Source organism: Thunnus albacares, chromosome 3 (assembly GCF_914725855.1).
Source record: "Thunnus albacares chromosome 3, fThuAlb1.1, whole genome shotgun sequence".
Taxonomy (NCBI): domain Eukaryota; kingdom Metazoa; phylum Chordata; class Actinopteri; order Scombriformes; family Scombridae; genus Thunnus; species Thunnus albacares.
Window position 1 is genome coordinate 27,569,561 of NC_058108.1, and position 20,159 is coordinate 27,589,719.

General features: G+C 39.9%; 3 protein-coding genes across 5 annotated transcripts in view; 2 read left to right on the forward strand and 1 right to left on the reverse strand.

Moving 5' to 3' along the window:
• The first annotated feature begins 106 nt into the window (after positions 1–106).
• On the forward strand, positions 107–4,989 carry LOC122979727 (guanine nucleotide-binding protein G(I)/G(S)/G(O) subunit gamma-13-like). Of its 2 annotated transcripts, none has more exons than XM_044347425.1 (3): positions 107–438; positions 4,299–4,406; positions 4,542–4,989. In XM_044347425.1, exons 2-3 carry the CDS (start codon positions 4,309–4,311, stop codon positions 4,645–4,647), a joined length of 204 nt encoding a protein of 67 aa, XP_044203360.1. In that variant the 5' UTR covers positions 107–438; positions 4,299–4,308; the 3' UTR covers positions 4,648–4,989. The 2 variants fall into 2 exon arrangements, with proteins under 2 accessions (XP_044203360.1, XP_044203359.1); XM_044347424.1 differs by having other exon boundaries at positions 320–450.
• On the reverse strand, positions 4,921–20,048 carry chtf18 (CTF18, chromosome transmission fidelity factor 18 homolog (S. cerevisiae)). Its single transcript, XM_044347416.1, has 22 exons — positions 19,813–20,048; positions 17,967–18,056; positions 17,721–17,871; positions 16,803–16,989; positions 16,546–16,638; positions 15,929–15,981; positions 15,688–15,829; positions 15,318–15,542; positions 15,122–15,219; positions 14,917–15,040; positions 14,671–14,801; positions 14,431–14,524; positions 14,223–14,321; positions 14,001–14,131; positions 13,287–13,401; positions 12,905–13,129; positions 12,652–12,801; positions 11,423–11,553; positions 9,297–9,441; positions 9,072–9,167; positions 8,100–8,169; positions 4,921–5,223 (listed from the first exon to the last, which is right to left on the reverse strand). The coding sequence occupies exons 1-22, from the start codon at positions 19,898–19,900 to the stop codon at positions 5,102–5,104; spliced, it is 2,760 nt and encodes a 919-aa protein (XP_044203351.1). The 5' UTR covers positions 19,901–20,048; the 3' UTR covers positions 4,921–5,101.
• Positions 19,963–20,159, forward strand: part of slc5a10 (solute carrier family 5 member 10) — a 31,258-nt gene continuing 31,061 nt past the window's right edge. The window contains exon 1 of one of the 2 annotated variants that reach the window (XM_044347421.1): positions 19,963–20,159. The gene's annotated coding sequence lies outside the window, so the exon portion shown is untranslated. The other variant, XM_044347420.1, reaches the window with a different exon arrangement.

Consider the following 20,159-nt stretch of genomic DNA (forward strand, 5'->3'; position numbering starts at 1 on the left):
CCTTATATTATTAGCAGAGACACCGTCGTCCCCTCCGGCTATCTGAATATAAAACACATTTCCCTTTGGAGCGCGTCCTCATTTGCGTGTTTCCTGCCTCAACTCGGCTCAGCCTGTGTCCACATTTCCATACAAGTGCGTCCTCGGCTCCAGCCCTCGTTTGACAGTCAAACCAGGCGGCGGGGCTCCTTTTCTCCGCCCTGCGCATCCCGCATCCAGTCGCTATCTGAGAGGAGCGCAGGGGAGTGCCCTGCACCGCGAACAGCCGACACACAACCGCCTCCTCCTCCTCCTCCTCTTCTTCCTCCTCTCCTGTAGCCGGACTCTTCAGCCAGAGAAACTCCACCGACTCCAGCGCTCGTTCTCGCCAGCTACAGCCCCGTCTGCATCCCGCATCAGCCGGCTGCACAGAAAATCGACCCGCGGTCCCCCTTTACGGTAGGCCTGACGGTAAGAGCTGTTGTTTGTGTGTGTATGTGTGTGTGGCGCTTTTACGCGTTTCCATCAACCAACAATAACCGTACATCTGCGTGTGAACGGATGTTTTGATGCACAGCAGCCATCGGTATACGTGATTTATCCTCCTGAGCTCTTACATTTATATCAAAAGCGACTTAATCTGCTGTAAATATGGGATAGAAGGATCTGTTGGTTACTGATTGATGGAGACATGAGCTCAGGCTGATGTCACTGCAACACATTTAGATATTATAATTAAATGATGAAGGCCTTTATTTTAAAAAATAAATAAATAAATAAATGGAACAGCTGGCTGTGAGGAGCACACACACACACACACAGCAGGATGGATGCTGGTGGAGGAAACAGGCACCGGACAGCCGACCTACTTAGATCCATTAAAAAGATGAGGAGGATGAGAGAGGAGGAAGAAGAGGAGGAGGAGGAGGGGCAGAGACAGTCTCCAATAGGGAGGGCTGAAGTGATCCATGGTTAGCTGGAACTCTCATCTGGGCCCTCTTCTTCTCTCTCTCTCTCTCTCTCTCTCTCTGTCTGTCTGTCTTTCTTCATGCTGTAATGTGGCCTGTGGCAGGGTGGGGCACAAGTTACAATAAGGAGACATAAAAGCCAGGAGCTGCAGACTATCATGGCCCTACTTTGTTGGATTACATTAAGGGTTGTGTTTTTAAGAAGCAGAGATGTAAAAACAAAGTGCATTTCCTACTCAAGTGCTGTACTGCACTTGAGTACAAATACCTTGAAACTGCAGCGACTTGATACTTTATCTGACAGCTGCAGTAACCTGAGCGTTGTTTTTAAGAGCCACAGATGCAGAAATAGTTCATTTCCTCAACTGCTGTAGTTAAAAAGGACAATTCTGAGGTTTTTCTTTGGCACAACTTTATTTTTACTTGTCATGATTTATCTGACAGATACCAGTTACTCTGCAAAGATTAATTAAATGTATATTTTATGTAAATATTTTACATAGGAAACATGATAAGCTCTTGAAATATGATTCACTGTTATGGTTAAAGCAAAAAAAGATGTTACACTTCAGTATGTAAGGCCTTTTCCTGCTTTATACTTAGCTTATATATGTTTAGTAAGATTTTTTAAGTTACTTTAAGGATAAGGCTGCTGACTCTCTATAAATCCCATGAAAGGACCAAAACAAACAGTGACTAACACGTCTTGCCTGTGTAGCCAAAGCCTAACATATCCAATTCATCTGTTGTTGTCCAGAAACTTTTAAAAACATATAAATGAGCCAGACTGGATGACATGTTTCTCGTCTACAGTGAGCGAAGGCACTTTAGTTTATTTTGAGTCAATCCCACAACCAAATGTGTATTAATCTGCTGCTTAAAATAGTCCCTAACACATGCTCTATTTACTGCTGTTTGAGTAATGTTTGCTAAAAACTACAGTGCACAGCTGTTTTATAAGATTTACATGTTGCAGGCAGATTAAGGGGAGAGACGGACTAACGCGCTGTCGGTTTTAGTCTCTTAATGGGACTTGCTAACAAAAAGCTAAATACAGAATAATATTAGTATCAATTAAGTAAAATTTTGTGCAGGACTGGCACATTTCTACATGGTGTTATTGCTACTTTTACTATTAGTTTCGAGAAAGTCAGGCAGGGAAGAGTGACTGTTTTCACTCGTCTCCAAGTAGAAGCCGTGTTGTTGTTTTGAAAGCTACTCACATATGGTCTCAGTTGAAGGGTCAGTATGACAGTAATCATTATCATATGAATATGTGGAAGTCAACCACTTCCTCTTCAAGTAGTGACCATCTGTTCTTTATAAGGTTTTCTTCAGATATTTTCATACATCTATCAAACAGAGCAGCGGTTCCCAGCGTGGGGGTGACGACTCCCACAAGGGGTCATAAGATATATCTGAGGGGTTTAACAGAAACAACATTTCTACTTCACAGAGCAGCAGATTTATTCTCATACTTTCCTCTAATCTGCTTTTTTTCTTGTGAATAATTTGGTCATTTTACTCCTTAAGGACTCCTAAATATTATTCAAATGAGGCAAAGAAAATCACTCTTTGGCTGTGAATGTCATGTTTGTGACCAGTTCAACCAGTGATGAGGGGCTGGAAAGTAGATGTTGCTCAGTTTAAAGGGGTCACAAGCCAAAAAGACTGGAAACCACTGAAACAGAATGACCTATTCTTGCCTTTCTAAAAGGAAATCTACTAAAGTGAGAGTGAATTATTATCTTCCATGTATACATAAGACAGTGCTAATACAATAATACTGCAGCTGAACTGGTTCAGTTACATTTGATTCATTTTGATTTGCATGCGGATCAACTAGCACAGAAACTAAAGATAAAAATGGGATTCTTGGGATCTAATAAATCACATTTCTGTCTTGAGAACAGGATGATGATTGTAAAACCATCATGTCTATGTTTGACCCTGGAGATTTCCTTTATTCTCATGCTGCTCACTAAAACTTAAACTTGATGCAGTTTGTTTGTGCTTCATTACAGGAGATAAATATTGCACACATCACTGTGTATTATATGAAAAAGTAGGCTGGTTCTCATAAAAAAAAGAAAACTACACAGTTACACTATTTATTTAAAAATGTCCCACAGAAGCTGCCTCAGAAAACCATTTCTCTGTGAAGCACCTGTATGAAAGCTGTTATACCAATAAAGTTTGATTGATTGATCCTCACCAGACCAGATCTCAGGACTGTTTAAAGGATAAGGTGGTGATTTTCTATATTTTTCTTATTGTCAACAAATCTCATGTACAGAGTCAAACCAACAATGAACTGATCTACTTACTTATTGTGTCTGATGTCTTATTCTTCTGAGCTGCAGACCTCCGTTGTTGTCCAAAAACTATTAAAAATACGTCTGTGAACCACACTGCTGCACTGGCTGACATGTTCCTTTAGTTTGCTTAGAAACGGCCACAAAAACTAATAACAACAATCACGTGTTCAGTCTCCAGACAGTAGTTCAGTGTGAGGCAGACACCACTGCACATGAGCGAGAACGCAGCTCTGTTTACAGAGCTTCGCTAGCTTGTTGTGCTACACATCACAACCTCTTGACTTTGTGCTACATTGTAAATTTCTGAAAGAACTTCAGTACAAAACAAAGAAGTTGTGATATATAACACAACAAGCTAGTGAAGCTCTGTAAACAAAAGCAGTGGTCGCTGCCTTACACGGAACAACTCTCGCTGTTTTTAGTCTTTGGAGTCATTTCTAAACAAACTAATGAGCCCAAACTCTTCATAATGAAGGAACATGTCACTCCATGCAACGCTGCGGCTCATTCACCTGTTTTTAATAGTTTTTGGACAACAACAGAGGTCTACGGCACAGAGGAGGCTTTGGATATACTGAGAATACTTGCAAATAGGATCAGTTCACTGTTGGTTTGGATCTGCACATGAGATTTGTTGACAATAAGAAAAATATAGAAAATCACCAGCCTTAACCTTTAACTCTAGTTACCCCTCGGCTAAATACTGAACTTGGGAAGACTGCCTTCCATGACTTTGCACCTTATAAATGGAGTGAATTACAGAGGATCTTAAAAACTTGAGTGACTGGCCGACTTTGAACTTTCAGTCTTGAATCTATTTAGGGACGTCTGATTGTTTCTGATGCTGTACGACGTGCTTTTGCTTGTTTTCTTTCTCTCTCCTGTACTTAGATCTCTCTCTGAGATTACGTGATTAAATAAAGGTTATACAGGTTATATATTTGCACCTAAGTCTTGATGTGACTTCTGTGTTGCTATAGAAATCTCACTATGTGTTTTTTTTCTCTCTGTTGTGTGTTTGTTGTGTGAGCAGCAGAAGCATCATGGAGGAGTTAGACGTTCCACAGATGAGGAGAGAAGTGGAGAGCCTTCAGTATCAGCTGGCAATCAACAGAGAGAAATCCTCCATCACCGTTACTGAGTGAGTGTCCACTTTATACACACACACACACACACACACACACACTTACACACACTCTCTCTCTCTCTCTCTCTCTCTATCTATCTTTAAGTATCAAATATCAGATTTGTGCTGACAGTGTGTGTTTTTCTGTAGGTTGGTGAAGTGGATCGAGGGATGTGTTTGTGAAGATCCATTCCTGAACCCTGAGCTGATGAGAGCCAACCCCTGGGTGGAGAAGGGAAAGTGTGTGATCCTCTAATGATCACACACACGCACACACACACACACATACACAGACACATACACACAATCACGGATGCATCTAAAACTAAAGAATCATGCACTCCCACACACAGTCACGCTGCACTAACTCTCTCTCTTGCGCACACACACACACACACACATTATTGCTACTATTATGTTTATTTATTTGGAGACTCCTGAATGCTCTCAATTTATGTGGAGACTACTGTGTGTGTGAGTGTACAGCACTGAGTAGCTTTCTAGAGGTTTGTTTTGACGGACTGCTGAGAAATGTTTAACAACACGTTTTTATTGGCTCTTTACACTGTCAATCAAAATAAAGACTGTTTTGAATTCATCATGTGTATTATGGTTTGATTGCGAAGCTTTTTTTACAGACAACACAGGAAAAAAAATACAGGTCAGAATAAGGCAGTTATGTGTATATACAGTGTGTGTGTTTGTGTGTTTTACAGTAGTTCTCTGATGTATACATTTCGCCTGACGGCGTTGGACATGCCCTCGTTGAAGCGGAACCACACGTCACTGTTGCCCACTGCTGTTCCCATGGCAAGAACCGCACACTTCTCACCTACAGGCAGAGACAATTATATTTATTTATTACACTGAAGAAAAGAGAAAACAATTCTGCGTAAAGCTCCTTTCATGCGACCTCATGACCAGCGCTGAAAAGATTAGTCAGTTAATCTTTCAGTTATTTGACTGGGAAATTAAAAACAAGTTAAATAATTGTTTCATCTACAGTTGCAACCAACAATTATCTTCATAATCAATTAATCTGGTTGTTTTGTCTGACCAGCATGTGTCCAGTTTTTGAGAACATCGAGGGAAGCCAAATGTCTGTCATAGTTGCTTCACATAAGACTTTAACAAGTAATTGATTATAAAAATTCAGTCAGTTGACACGATTAATTAACTAATCGTTTCAGCTCCAGTTTAATCATATAAAGTGAAGTAATGAATTATTTAAAGGCCTCTCCAGTGTAAGGATTTGCAGCTTTTAGCTTAGCATTAGAAAAACTGAGTCCCTTCAGTATCTTTAACTATTTTTCAGAGAAAATAAGTAAATGAAAACATCACTTCAGGCTCTGTGAACTAGCGATGGGCAATAGTCTGTATTTTTTTGACATTTTATTGGCCTAACAGTTCATTAATTAACTAATAATTAAAATAATCATTAGTTGGAGCCATTTTCATGACACTTAGGCCCAAATTATACTTTTAACATCCGCATAGCCACAAATGTCCCGGTGACTTAAACGTGATAACCTGCTCATGTACACAAGAGTCTGCAAAATTAGGGATGCAACTAAAAACTTTTATATTCCTGATACAGATTGTGACACTTAAACCCAGATCCAGAGAAAAGATCAGATACCAGTGGTTTCTTTTTCCCCAATTTCAAAATATCTCACTATGGGAAACTTATTGGGATCATTTTCAGGTGACATGAGGTCAGGGATTCCTGCAGCTCTTAAAGCTGAGTTAGCAGCTGTGACAGAATGACAGTAACGTACAGCAGAAACACAGATTAAACTGACATTGACAGAAACAGTATTTGAAGAGGACTGGAGGCCTAATGGCAGATATCCGACCCGTTTAATCAGGTCAGTATTGGCACAAAAGTGATTGTGCATCCCTACTGAAGAAAAATGTTGAAGCAGATTGCACATGTGTGGAACATGTCTGCGCTCGCAGACATCCACCACCATCGAGCAGTATATCATGATCTCACATCAGTGTATCTCAGAAAACGATTCACGGTCATCTCTACAGTTCCACTCAAAATGAGGTCCAGGTATTCAACGTGGGGAATGTAGACGAGGATTTAGAGTCGTGGCCGTTTTAGTCGGCAGTTAATGTTCGTGCTTTGACCTACAAACAGCCACAGCTCTGCACTTCCAGCCTGATTACCCCGTCGATCAATTTCCAGGATGCAGAGCTTTCAGGGAGGCTGGAGATTTTAAAAGGGTCCGACATGTAATTGCCTCCGCAAATGAGCCCTGAAAATGGGCTCAAAAGTTACCGCCTGAATAAAAACATAGAGGTGTTTGTACACCATTCTTTGAATAGTTATCATCTACTTGCACACCTGAGATTAGTGCTGAATAATTCATCAAAATATTATCAAAATTGCAAAATTAAAATCACAGGAGCTGCAATTTTTTGATGAATGTAAAATGTGTCACAACATACCATTATAAATGAAGCACTGTGGTGCTACAGAGATGCCCCGGCCTATAAATCATACTCTCCAGATGTAAGTGAACATGTTTGTTTGGTACAGACCCCAGAAAAAAACACATCATCATCATTTTCATGTTTTTTTCAGTTAAAATGAAATGCAAAAATGACCATTCTCACTCACTCAAATCCCAATATCTGTCAAATTAATCGCAATATTATCTTTTTTGCGTATCATTCAACCCTACCTGTGATCCAACCAAAGAAAAGCACTTTGACTCAAACAAGACTATAGATTTTAAATGGTAATTTTACCTGATTTAAACTTGTATGTGTTATAAAAAGTGGGCCCACTCTTGAGAAGAATATTCCAGGTGACCGTGTTGGAGGAAAGACAACAATCTCCACAACGCTGTGACCTCTGTTGTTTATGCAAACTTATGCAAACTACTTCTGGTTTTGAACTGCAGCACGTTTGCACACAGCAGTCACGTATGTTTGTTTCCGATGACACAAATTCACTGGAAACAAATAACAAAATCACCATTTCAGCTCAAACCACAGTAACTCAGCCCAAACTTGTATTAGGTTTTTGGAGCTATATAGAGTTTAAAAATGAGAGACATGTCTAGTCAGTAACGTACAACTCATTAACACTTTATTTGTACGGGTCCCTTAATTTTATATGAAATTCCTGAAAATTTCCTGGAGTAATTAGCAGGTATTTAACAGTTAATTTTTAGGACATTTCACAGAGAGGGTGGTGATATTTGGTACAAATTATAAGAAAAAAAATTGTTAGTTAGTGCCCACTCATTATATTTGGGTCCATACGTAGTTAATTTGCAGAAATCCTTAATAAATTAGACTCTATTCTTCTGTCTTTAACTGACAGAAAATACTTAGTTTTCAGTGTGTATTTTGTGTCAAACGATATATCAGCATATTAGGTTTTTTTCAATAATTTACTATCAGTAGCTGTTTTTTATGTTGCTAATATGGTAAATATGGTATTATCAATGTTATGGTGGAAAAATGCAGGTGTCTGTGTGGTTGACAGTTAGATCTCCTGCCTACAGTCTGCCACTGTGCTTCAGTGGCTAAATTAGGACCGTTACGTAACACACATCAGTTATCACCTCTTGTGTGTTTGGACCTGAAGTGCCTCGAGGCACTTCAGGTCCCTAAACGGCCTCCCTCTCTCAAAGGGTTTGGACAAATGAAGCTGCGCTGATGTCACTTAGCACAAAGTCTCTACAGTACCTGAGTCTGAGGACGGCTGGACTCTCTGAGGTTTGGGGGCAACAGCTCGACCGAAGAAATCCACCTCCGGCTGCAGGACACAAACACACAAACACAGAGTTGAAGGGGAGGCTGAAGTCGATCAGGAAGTTTCTAAAACACTGTCCTCAATAACAAGGTCAATATCAATGAACAATCACATGAATTCACACACACACACTCCACCTCTCATTAGCCTGATTTCCCAGTTTCACCATTAGAGACTGTAACCCAGTGGCTTCTCATTATCCTCATTTCTGCCCTCTGGAGGCTCACTCTCCTCATCACTCTATCACTGGACTATTGTAACAACACGTCCTCATACAGAGGCTGGCGCTCCTCTCTGGCTCCACCTACAGGCAACAACTGAAACATACAACCGTGAAGCTCAAATCTAGTAGAAAAAGGGTGCCCGTGTCTTTTATTTCTTCTGTTATGATGTTTAAAAATGTGAAGTAAAATGTCATTAATGTAAATGTCACCTGGCTTTTTTTTTTGGAATATATGGTGAGACATTATTAAAAATGTACAATAAAAAGATGGAAATCAACAAATCTTTGTGGCACCCTTGGCTCATCCTTCAGGCACCATAAAGGGCCACAACACTCATTTTGTAAACCAGTGAATAATACACTGGTTTTTACTGTATTTACTGTGTCAGCTGTGCTTTAACCAGTTCTATAACACTGGCTCTGAGCCAAAGCCTGCTGATTGAAGAGTGCAAACCTTTCCAGTAACAAGTTATCTTTCACATCGGCCAGATGTGACAAAACACGTCTTCACACAGGCACATCACGGAGATTCAGTTCCCCAAGTGAGAACAAAAAGCTGGTCCCCACAATTTAAACCACTAAATTTTCAGTTAAGACTTTAAGAAGAAGTTTTTTCCTCCAGGTACATCTCCAAGGAATCAATGTAAGTCAATGCAATGTCAAAAATGTGTATGTGTCTCACCCTGGTTTCCACTGTGGTCTGTTTCACTATGTTCTCCAGCCTCTGCTGATGGTTCTTGGTAGTTTTAGGCCCAGTGCCCTTTTTTTCTTCCTCTCTCTGCATCACAGACACAGTAGATTATAAATACATTAGATAATTAACACACGGTGACCTGATTGTCTACAAGCTGCACATAACAAACCCACAATCTGCGGGGTAACTCATGTTGCATGAGTAGAGGCTCACCACTGTGGGGTTTCGTTGCAGCATCAGCTGCTCGGCTCTTCTCATCTTCTCTTGCTCCATCTCTCTGCTGATGGTCTGTTTGGCCTGATAGGTCAGCTGGCGGCGGGGAGGCAGGCCTGGAAACCTGACCACCTCTTCAATACGCCTGCAAACACACACACACGTACACACAAACTAAAGTAAACATCTCTATGCTCACAGCAGGAGACACACATAGTTTACACAAAATAACACGATGCAGCTGACACAGAGGTGAATCTTGTTAAATTAAGTAAATAACAAAAAGCTTCCACTTTTGGTACCATGGTTTATGTTTTCTAGAATAAAAACCAGAATCTGTCACTCTAAAACCATAATCCTCTTACAGCTGATCTCCATCTCTCTCCAACACACACACATACACATACACACACACACACACACACATACACACACACTGTGCCAGTAAACACTCTCACTCCATGCCTGATGCCTATAAATATAACATAACTAAGACGTAACGCTGTGAGCTATTTATTGCGTGTTATCGCTAAATATCAGTGGTGTTATCAGAATCTGGCAAACTGTAGTGAACAATCCATTCGGATGACTCAGTTCCACCTAAAATATGTTGAATAAAACACGCTGCAGCTCATCAGGGCTGCAAGTGAGGATTACTTTCATTGCAGATTATTTTCTCAATGAATCGTTTAGTCTATGAAAAGCCAGAAAACAGTGAAAACAGTTTCCTAAAGCCCAAGATGACGTCATCAAATTAACAGCTTTGTTACAGCAACACTCCAAAATCTAAAGATATTAAATTTATTATCACATAAAAGCAAAAAATAGCATCAAAACCTCACAAACGACTGGCTGGAACATGTTTTTTATTTTAAAAATGACTTAATAGTAATATAAATAAAATATAGCTCATATTGAGTAGTTTAACTTCTTAAATGTTATCCGTTTAGTTATGAGAGCTGAAGACACAGACGGATGCATCATATGTGACATTTGAATCAATCTTTATAATTCACAAACTTCAGTAATTCAGGCTACGTTACGTTAATTACATTTATTTCTGTCTTAGAGTGTGATTAACTGTTAATTTGTTAACCACATTCACAGTTGCTCTATATTAAGGATTTAATGCACTGAGTGACTGAAGTCAAATATTTTTAAGAGCACTGAGAATATTGTACAACAGATCAGAAATAGAGTTCAACATGAAAGCACAGAACAGTTTTAGATGCTTAAAATGTCTTTTGAGTGTGAAAACAAAGAACTCTTTCTCTCCCTGCTCATAACCTCTGAAGGCAGACTAATAATTAATAATTCTGCCACAGTTTAACAAAACAACAACAACAGTTTCCAAAAATTTTTTAAAAAGTAGCTCAATCACAGAGTGCTGAAGGGAGTGGGCGTATCTGCTGCCTGTGATGTTAAATGTTTATACCCACACTTGCGTCCTAAGTCTTTACCGCAAAGTATCACAGAGAGGTGTTGTGGTGTGCTAACGAGGGCAGGTACAGGAAAGTGTAGACCAGTAGAAGCACCAGTAGAGCCAAAACTAGAGGTAAACCCCAGTCATTGGTGACCAGCACCTCGCTGCAGCGAGCTTGCAGGAAGGAGCCACGCTGCTCCTCGTTAGCTGCTTGCATGGCTTAGATGTACCGGCTAATTATCCCATTCTACCAACACCGGTGTCCTCCTTAGCCCAATAAACGAAGGTCCAAGATGAATGAAGGTCTTCGAGTTAAAGCAGAGTCAAAGTTTGAGCCACAATACGCTCAATTCTGCTCGTTCTTCTCTGTTTCTGTCTTTTCTTTTAACATTCCTCAGTATTTTCACTTCACTTCTTTTCTTCTCATTTCAGTCCTGTAATCATTCCAACTTCACTCCATCCATCCCGTCATCTGTTCCTCCATCCACCTGTATCTCACCAGTGAGGCTTTGCAGTTGGCTCCAGCATCACCATCACACACACACACACACATAAGGTGTTAAGGGGATTACTCTCTAAGCCTCCATGCAGAGTTGCATGGTTTGAGAAGCCCAGCAGTGTGCCTGTGTGTGTGTGTGTGTGTGTGTGTGTGTGTGTGTGTGTGTGTGTGTGTGTGTGTGTGTGTGTGTGTGTGTGTACTCACGGCTCCAGGACATATGTGTACTGTCCCTCGGGCGTGCGGTCCTGCCTATATGAAAGGTTATAGGCCAACATGGTGTCAATCAGCTCGCACATCTGCTCCTTCTCTCTGCTGCTGAACAGCTGTGGATTCACCTGGGAGGTAAACACAGGATTGAGATCAGCCACCGTTAAATACTTTGATATTATATGTGAAACATATCCGGTTAATGTCACTCATTCATCTTAATAAATATGTACCCAAAGCAATTAATGTGCATATTCATAAAAACAGAAGTACAAAATGCACATAATCCAACATCAATACAATGAGTTGAATTGTTTCCATAGCAACGAGTACCAAATACCAAATATGTACAGTTAGAAAAACTGTAGGTTAATATGTTTCAACCTTTCATTGACTATTTTAATAAGAGAAAGCCATGACTGGTATCTGATAACACAAGAGTGTTTACGGTGATACCTCTGACGTCCCTTTTTTTGTCTTGTTTGTTGTTTTTTCTTTTTCCTTTGCACTAGTAAATGTACAAAATATACTTATTTTATATATGTAATTGTATTTACATATGCAACAAACCCCCCAATAAACAGAAGTTTGAAAAAAAAATCTATAATAACTATCATTACATTCACATACAGCCAAACATTATTACATTGGATAAAAGTGAGATTCTTATTCCTTTTTAAAAACTTTATACTGTATTTCATTTAGACAATGCTCTATGGTTTTTGTTTAAAAACAATATTAAACAGTTAGTTCACAAATAATCACTTTTCTTACATACACTTCTCACAGGCTTCACTGTAAACAGCTTTCAACGTTTTCTACATTTGGTAAAATAGGTCCCATTAAAACTTTTATCCTGAGTGACCGAGACATTGTCAAAATGCTAAAATGAGGTGCGATAGACAAGAATTAGGATTGTTCTATTGATGTCTAAACAGGCATCTTTTTCCATTAGTTATTCTTTCCTTATTTAATTAAAGGATAGGGGTTTTTTTTTGTCTTTGCAGATTTGATAACTGGAGTCTATGTTTTTGGACACTAATATTGTGGTTAGTCGTTACAACTTTGAGTGTTTCGGTGCGAGTGTGTCATCTCAGAGCCGATCTCTAGCTGTTCTTGTTTTCTTTCAGACACCCCGGATTAGCTCGTTCCTCTGCATCTGACACAGATGTGTAAATAAAGACATATGTGCTTCACGGTGTTTGGCTTCAGCACTTTATACGTACAGGTCGTAGTTTGGGACAGATGATGTCGAGGAGCAGAGTGAGAATGTCAAGGGTCAAGTTGAGCTGGCTGATCCTGGTTCTGATGCATGCTGGGATGTCAGCCAACATCGTGGACAAAGCGTTCCTGCTGCCGAGGAGACGAGAGGAAGCCTGGACAGGACACAACGACAACTCAGTGATCGATATCTGAATTTTTTTGTTTATTATCTAGACTTTTTTTCTCTCCCTAAAACATCTTGTGTGTGATTAATACCTCTTGCTGGCTGTGGGGATAGCTGATGCGGGGCACGTGCGTGTGAGCAAACAGGAAGTGGAATGTGACCGATAGGAAGGGCAGGTATCTCATCAGGGAGAAGTTCTGCCCGTGCAGTATCACGTGATTCAGCCTGTCTGAGAACAACAGCCAATCCAGAGCCTCGCACGTACTCTGCAGGTTGGGATCTCTGACTCGCATAGACAGATAATTTTCATACAGGCCCTGAGGAAGAGATGCAAATATTCAACCTGATATCAGATAAAAGACATAAAATGAAGTATTATACAAACCCTAAGTGTACTAATATTTAAGGAAAATGCTGAGGCAAAGTGCAAATATTACTTTGAGTAGAGTGAGGAGGGTGTTCTGCGTTTATTACCTGAGAAACCTTTTCATACTCTCCGCTAGATGAAGCCAGGTGTAGAATGTGTTGAAACCTCTGCACTCCGCCTCCTGAACCCGGTGTTTCCTCAAACCCCTGACCAATACGTTTCCTAAAAAAAAAAAAACACATTCGGATGTTTAGTCAGCATCTAGTAATAAGGTAAAATTTGTCACATCTTGCCATTTAACTACAAAAATACACAGTCTCTGCCTTTTTATTGTGCCAAGTGTTTTACTCTCTTTTCTGACTGGCTGTGCTGATTTCGTCAAATATATAGTTAATGACCACATGATTGATAACTATTATAATCAAGGAATGTCGACATGCATATATTTGCTTTTGACTTGTATTTATGCTGCACATGCTCACTATTTAAGAGCAATGTTTACACAGCATTCAGCAAATACACCAAATGATTTCTGATTTAAAAACTCCAAGAGAAACAAACTGAAGGCACTTTTACACTTTGCAGTTCTGGGCTGTCTGAGATGATTTTCAGGTCGATTGACGATTGATGATTTTAAGAGTCGCACAGATGGATGACACGAGCCTCTGCTTTCATATTTTTTCTTCTATTTAAATCGCAGCGCTACGATTCACTATGCAGTCAGCGCACAATCTGACCTGCCTCAAATTGATATTGTGCAGTCTGACACAGATTGTGATTGTGTAAAGTCTAAAGGCACCTTTACACAGAACATACTGTACCGTTTTGTACGTGGTAACTGGAAGATCTCCTGCCACAGATGGAAAAAGCCTTTGTTCTGGTCTTTCTGCCCCACAGAGACACACTGGATCGTCTTGGCGTTCAGCTGCTTGTGGCCGCGACTGTGGAGGAACTACACCGAGAAGTACACACATTTTGATACACAGTGTACTACTACTACTGCTGCTCATACAACAGACAGACTTCATAGTGATGCCACTCACCTGTAGTGTGTTGATACAAGACCTGATGTCGTTGTCCGTCTTCTCACAAAGCGACATCAGAGTACCTGTGTCCACCTTCATGCCCTGCCGCAGTGAGACCTGCATACACACAAGAATGCACCATTATTATTGGTGTGTTTTCATGTTTGTCTACTCCTGTGTGTGTGTGTGTGTGTGTGTGAGAGTGTGTCTGAATGTGGGAGCGGACCTCTGCCAGTCTCTGTGCCAGGCGGGAGGGCTGAGTCTGGGGGAAAGTCAGGAGGAAGGCCTGCTGCCTCAGAGGTCTGAGAGCTGGAACATAACTAGAAGGAGAAGGAGTCAATCAGAGAGCAGCAGTAAATAAAACTCAAGATTTACATATTGGGCGATTGAAACGCCCACAGCGCCACAACAAAAAAATTCCACAATTTCCACCTCGATGCTGCTGTTAAACATAAGTCACTCTTACAGGTCGTTACAGATGCAGATGATTGGCCGAAGCAGGATGGACTCCTTCTTCTTTTTCTTCTTCCCAGACTCTGTACCAGCCTCTCCGCTGTCTTTCCTGTTCAGAGTTGCCAGCAGGATGTTGATGGCAGCCTTCAGTGCACCATAGATGAGGAAAAGCGTATTTATAATAAAGATTTAAGTGTATTTTTATATCATTCATAGTTATTTTGCTGGTCTTTACTGATTTAAACAGTCCAGGACATACCGCAGGTGCTCCATCGATCTCATCAATAATGAGGCAGTTAGGTCTCTCATTGGCTCCTAAAACTGACTTCATCTGTGTCGCTGTGTCGATGCGTTTCTGGAAAACCTCTGAGCTGCGGTCATCACTGCAAAAAAAGCAACAATGAGGTCACCGCAGGACGATTACTGTTAACCAAAGCTTTGTGATTTACTGCTGCTCGTCTAACCTGGCATTGATTTCCACCACGTTGTACCCAGCATGCTTTGCTATAACATGAGCCAAGGTGGTTTTCCCCAAACCTGGAGGACCAGACAGCATTGCCACCTTCAAAAAAAAGAAAAAGAAAAGAAATGATCTCTTTTAGAACAACAAAAGGTCATTAAATTGAAACTGTATCATCATGAGTTTGCAGGTGTGTTTACCTTGAATTTGGGTCGTTTGTACTGGTCCAGTTCAGCCTCCAGTAGCTCTTCAGTCATCTCAATCTTGCTCTTGAAGCGATTTGGATTCTGATTGGTTTGATTGGGTTTGGATGAGTTCTGGTTGGGAGCCTGTCTGTCGGATCGGACGGGGCGGGACTTCCTCTCTTTTCCGAAAACAACAGTGTCCCACATTTTCAGCCACTTGAGCAGACAGCGGTTGGTAAACTGCAATGAAACAGTCACAAACAAGTTGCGTCACTGTAGGATACTTAATCAGTTTTCACAAAAGACTTGCATCTATTCATGTGAAAGAGGTTTTATTCACTTAGAGTATGTATGCAGACGTGGGCGTAGAGTTATACAGACTTACATCATCACTGAGAAGCTCTGTGTAGTGTCGCGGAGAAAATCTGTCTACCCAGAGTCGAGAGCATCGCCCCTCTGAGTCTTCAGGATCACCTTCTTCATCCTCTTCTCTGCTTTCAGGCTCAACAAACGCATCGTTCACACTGCTGGAATGTGACACAAACAAAGAAAGACAATTAAGCAACAAGTACTGCATGTGTCAGCGTGTGTGTGTGTGTGTGTGAGAGAGACAGGTAGTGAGTTACCTGGTCAGCAGCTCTGTAAGACGCTGTGATTCCTCCACAACCTGCTGATGACGCTGCATGATTTTTAGAAAGGAAGAGCAGAAATTGATCCAAATTTGCAGTCTCAATGGAATTCACTGGAACTAAATTTAAATACATTCTTTAATTTAAGATGTCTAAAATACATCCTACATATACAAATTTCTGTTTGCTCTTTCTGAACCTGTATTTTTATTTCAGAATCAGACTCTGTTTATGAGGCAAGTATGAAAGCATACAAAGAATGTGTCCCGGCGTTTTTCAGCGTTTAAACTAGTCAAATAATTAAGTCAAATTAGCAATAATAATTTTGAATTGTTTAAGAATACAAACATGTAAAAATATCAAACTATTGCTGGTTATAAAATGGGAATACTCAGATAAGTGTATAAACTGTTTTATATCAGACAATTTGCTTATTTCATGGCACTAGATATCCTCAAATCATTCTGTAATAATCTCTATATTTGGCTCATCATAATTAGATGTTTACAGATAACGATTAAACCTTCAGCACACATGACCAATTAGTGTAAACACTGTGTTAGGTGCAGGTTATTTGGCAGATTATAACCAACAACAGGCGCTCAGACACTCACCCTCTCTGCCTCTTGTTCTCTCAGCACACTTATTGGCACTGCGAGCAGTCCCAGACTACCCTGGGAGTTTGGTACCATTCTGGAGTCCACTACCTGGAGACATTCAGGCAAACACAGAATAATACATTAATATAAAATATATGAGCACTGGACACCACAGCAACTGTACACTAACAGTAAATCAGGGTTTAAAGTTGGTGTTGCCCAAAATATACAAGAGTCGACATCACAGATGTGTAGCTACTGAGGAGTTTAACCTTTGCCCCTGTGTCTTCTTTCTGACGGAGGTAGACCCGACACCCTGATGAGTCTGTCACGCTGATGTAGTCTCCCTCTAAAGGGGGTCTCTTCAGCACATGCAGGGATGTCACCGCTGTGGCAGGTCGTCTGGGAGACTCTGGGATCGTAGCAAAGCCACTGATATCCAACACAGCTGGGATAGACCTAGAACACAAACATGTTCAGGAGTTTATTAAAGTGTATCGAGAGCTGTAATTAACAATAATTTTTGACTGTCATTTTTCAAGGAAAGAGGCTCAATATTTCCTGGTTCCAGCATCTGGACTGTGGGGCTACGCAGCTTTTCTTTGTTTTTGGTGACATTTGACTGAATATCTTTGTCATTTTCATTGTTGGTTGGCCAAAACAAGCTATTTGAAGATGTCATCTTGGATTTCAGGAAATTATTTTCTTTATTTTTTTGATATTTTATACACCAGCAATCAAGAAAATAATCAGTAGATTAATTAGTAATGAAAATAATCATTGGTTGCAGCCAATTCCGATAATCAAAATTGGCATCAATCAACTCTGTCAGTAGACCACTGAATTAATTGAGTAATTGTTTATTATTAAAAAGTTTGCACTAAAATCTCTTCCCATCTCTGACTTTTCCCAAAAGACCTAAAATATTTTAAATATTAAGAGAGCAGTAAGATCTACCACTAAATGCATCTCTCTGTTACCAGTTGCTGTATGTACAGAGTGTAAAATAAACATGAGTAAATACTAAATAAAATGTTTGTCATGTCCAGTCATACACTAGATATAAAACCAAGTATGTTGTGTAAAAATATCTAATGCTAAAAACCTTCACCATACTGTCACCTATCACCCTCTTTCCTGTCCCTCTCTAAGTTCTTACAGTCTCCCCTCTTCCCGTCCATCTCTCCTACCTGACGGTGTGAGGGGGGACATACTGCTCTGGAGATGACGGGGGCGTGATGTCATCACTCTGTGACGGGGCTTTGCTCTCATGAATCTGCGATGAGTTGAAAAGTCGCTTGGCTACGCCTGCATCCTGCTTTTGACGCTTTGCCTTTGGCGCTGTAAGAACCAGATCAGGTTTAAAGTTCAAACTTACAATGACAAATAAACACAACAAGAACAAAACATGACATGTACTCCCAGGGTGAACTCACTGATTGGCTGGTCGGACAACAGGTGCTCGATGTCTGATATATCGTCTCCTGGACCCTGCTTCTGACGCTTTCCAGGCTTGGGAGATTCCACTGAGACAAACAAGCAAAAACACACACATACAATTAATGCTGAAAGTGATCAGTCGAATAATCGGTCAGTAAAAGACTTACCATTAACAGTTTTGATAGTCAATTAATCATTTAAGTTATTCATGAAGCAAACAGTCTTAACATTCTTTGATTCCAGCCTTTCAAATGTGAAGATTCACTGTTATATGACTGTAAATTAAATATGTTTGGGTTTTGGACTGCTGGACGCACAAAAAAAGTTCTTTTGAAGATGCCACCTTGAGACAGTGGCAATTATATTCTGACCAAATGACTAAACGTCATCAAAATCAATCATTGAAATTAAACAGGGTCAGTCACAAGATGATTGAGATTGGAAAGAAGAACAAAATACTTTTCCACAACACAAAATTATGTTTTTTTCTGACCCACAATTTTGTTGTCTATATTAACTATATAAATCAAGTGCCAAAAGAGACTTTTTTCAAAATGTTTTTGTTAAATACTTGTATGACAGAGCTGTGTCAGTTACACAGTCCAGATTTTAGTGCATCATCTAGAAACTAGACACCAACAGATCAAACAGAAACTTCTGAGTGTGTGTTTGAATGTTTATGATGAAGTTAAGTTGGGTTCACAGGTCAGGAGTGAGATGTATGGAGATGAAAAGAAGAGTTAGATCTTAGGTCTTGCTACGCCTGGTATTTGTGAATTATACCTTAAAGTTCAGTGGTGGAAAGTAACTAAATACATTTACTCAAGTACTGTGCTTAAGTACAATTTTGAAGTACTTGTACTTTACTTGAGTATTTCCATTTTAAGCTACTTTATACTTCTACTTCACTACATTTATTTGACAGCTTTAGTTACTAGTTACCCAACAATAGATAATATGACAAGCTTTTAAAATACAACACATTGTTAAAGATGAAACCGGTTGTTTTCAACTTTTTTGCTTTTTGACGTTTTACAAAAAGCAGTGTGTAGTCGGGGTCACATTTCAGATGTCTGAGTTGTTAACAGCTCCACCAAATATTGATTTTTCCCTCTAAATTTCTCATATGGTTTCATTAAAATAAATGTTGTAAGTGAGTCAATATTTCACCAAAAATCAAAGATTAGAAAAAAAGCCCAAAACTGAAAACAGATTTGTGTATCAGAACTTTGTTTTTTCATCTTTCCTCTCCCATTAATCATCTCACAACCCCTCAGATTCATCTGGTGACCCTTTGGAAGGGCTGACCCCTAGGTTGAGAACCACTGGACTAAACTAGCTAACTGTATATGAAGTAGTTCAAACTAACTCCACCTCCAGCAGCTACAACAGTAACATGCTGCTCTAACACTGATGTTTCGGTATTAATAATGCAATGATGTCATATATAATAATATATCAGTCAGAGGGACCAAACCACTATTTTTACTGCAATACTTTAACTACATTTTGGTGCTAATAACTTATGTATGTACTTTGACCTAAGTAGGATTTTTCATGCAGGACTTTTACTTGTAATAGTAGTATGGTCTAGTACTCTGTACTACTCTGTAAAGAGTATGGTCTAGACCTGCTCCATGTGAAAAGTGCTCTGAGATGACTTTTGTTGTGATTTGGCGTATATAAATAAAGTTGAATTGAACTGAATTGTAATAGAGTATTTTTACATTGCCGTCTTGGTACTTTTACCTTAAGTAAAGCATCTGAGTACTTCTTCCACTACTGTTAAAGGTCCTACTTGAGCTTGTTAGCTAACATTAGTTAAACATCAGGTTTCCTCACCCTCCATCTCAGCCAACACTTCCAGCTCGTCGGCGAACTGCTCTTCGAAGTCATCCTGTATGTCGAAAAGTTCATCATATTCATCCATTTCGGTTGTAACACGGTGTAAATTAGACACGCTGAAGTTATTGTAACGAACGGCAAACACACAAGGCTTTTTTAAAATAAATATTTCATTCGCGACTTCAAGCAGCCGCTCTGTCAGAAAAGATTTCCCGGCAATTTTTTGTTGTGAAGTATTACATCCGGGTAACGCGACTGCTCCGTGTTCTGATTGGTTGTTGAAACTTCTCTCTGCGCCTGAACTCCCATCATGCACCACGGAGTCTAATATTCTTAATATTACG

Bases quoted from the DNA above. Each gene is read 5' to 3' on its own strand.
- LOC122979727 (XM_044347425.1), top strand. From the start codon at position 4,309: ATGGAGGAGTTAGACGTTCCACAGATGAGGAGAGAAGTGGAGAGCCTT. The intron at 4,407-4,541 runs GTGAGTGTCCAC...GTTTTTCTGTAG, and splicing joins TCCTCCATCACCGTTACTGA to GTTGGTGAAGTGGATCGAGG.
- chtf18 (XM_044347416.1), bottom strand. From the start codon at position 19,900: ATGGATGAATATGATGAACTTTTCGACATACAGGATGACTTCGAAGAG. The intron at 16,990-17,720 runs GTAGGAGAGATG...TTTGTGTTCTAG, and splicing joins GTCCCCCCTCACACCGTCAG to GTCTATCCCAGCTGTGTTGG. The intron at 15,543-15,687 runs GTAAGTCTGTAT...GTTTCATTGCAG, and splicing joins CAGAGCTTCTCAGTGATGAT to TTTACCAACCGCTGTCTGCT.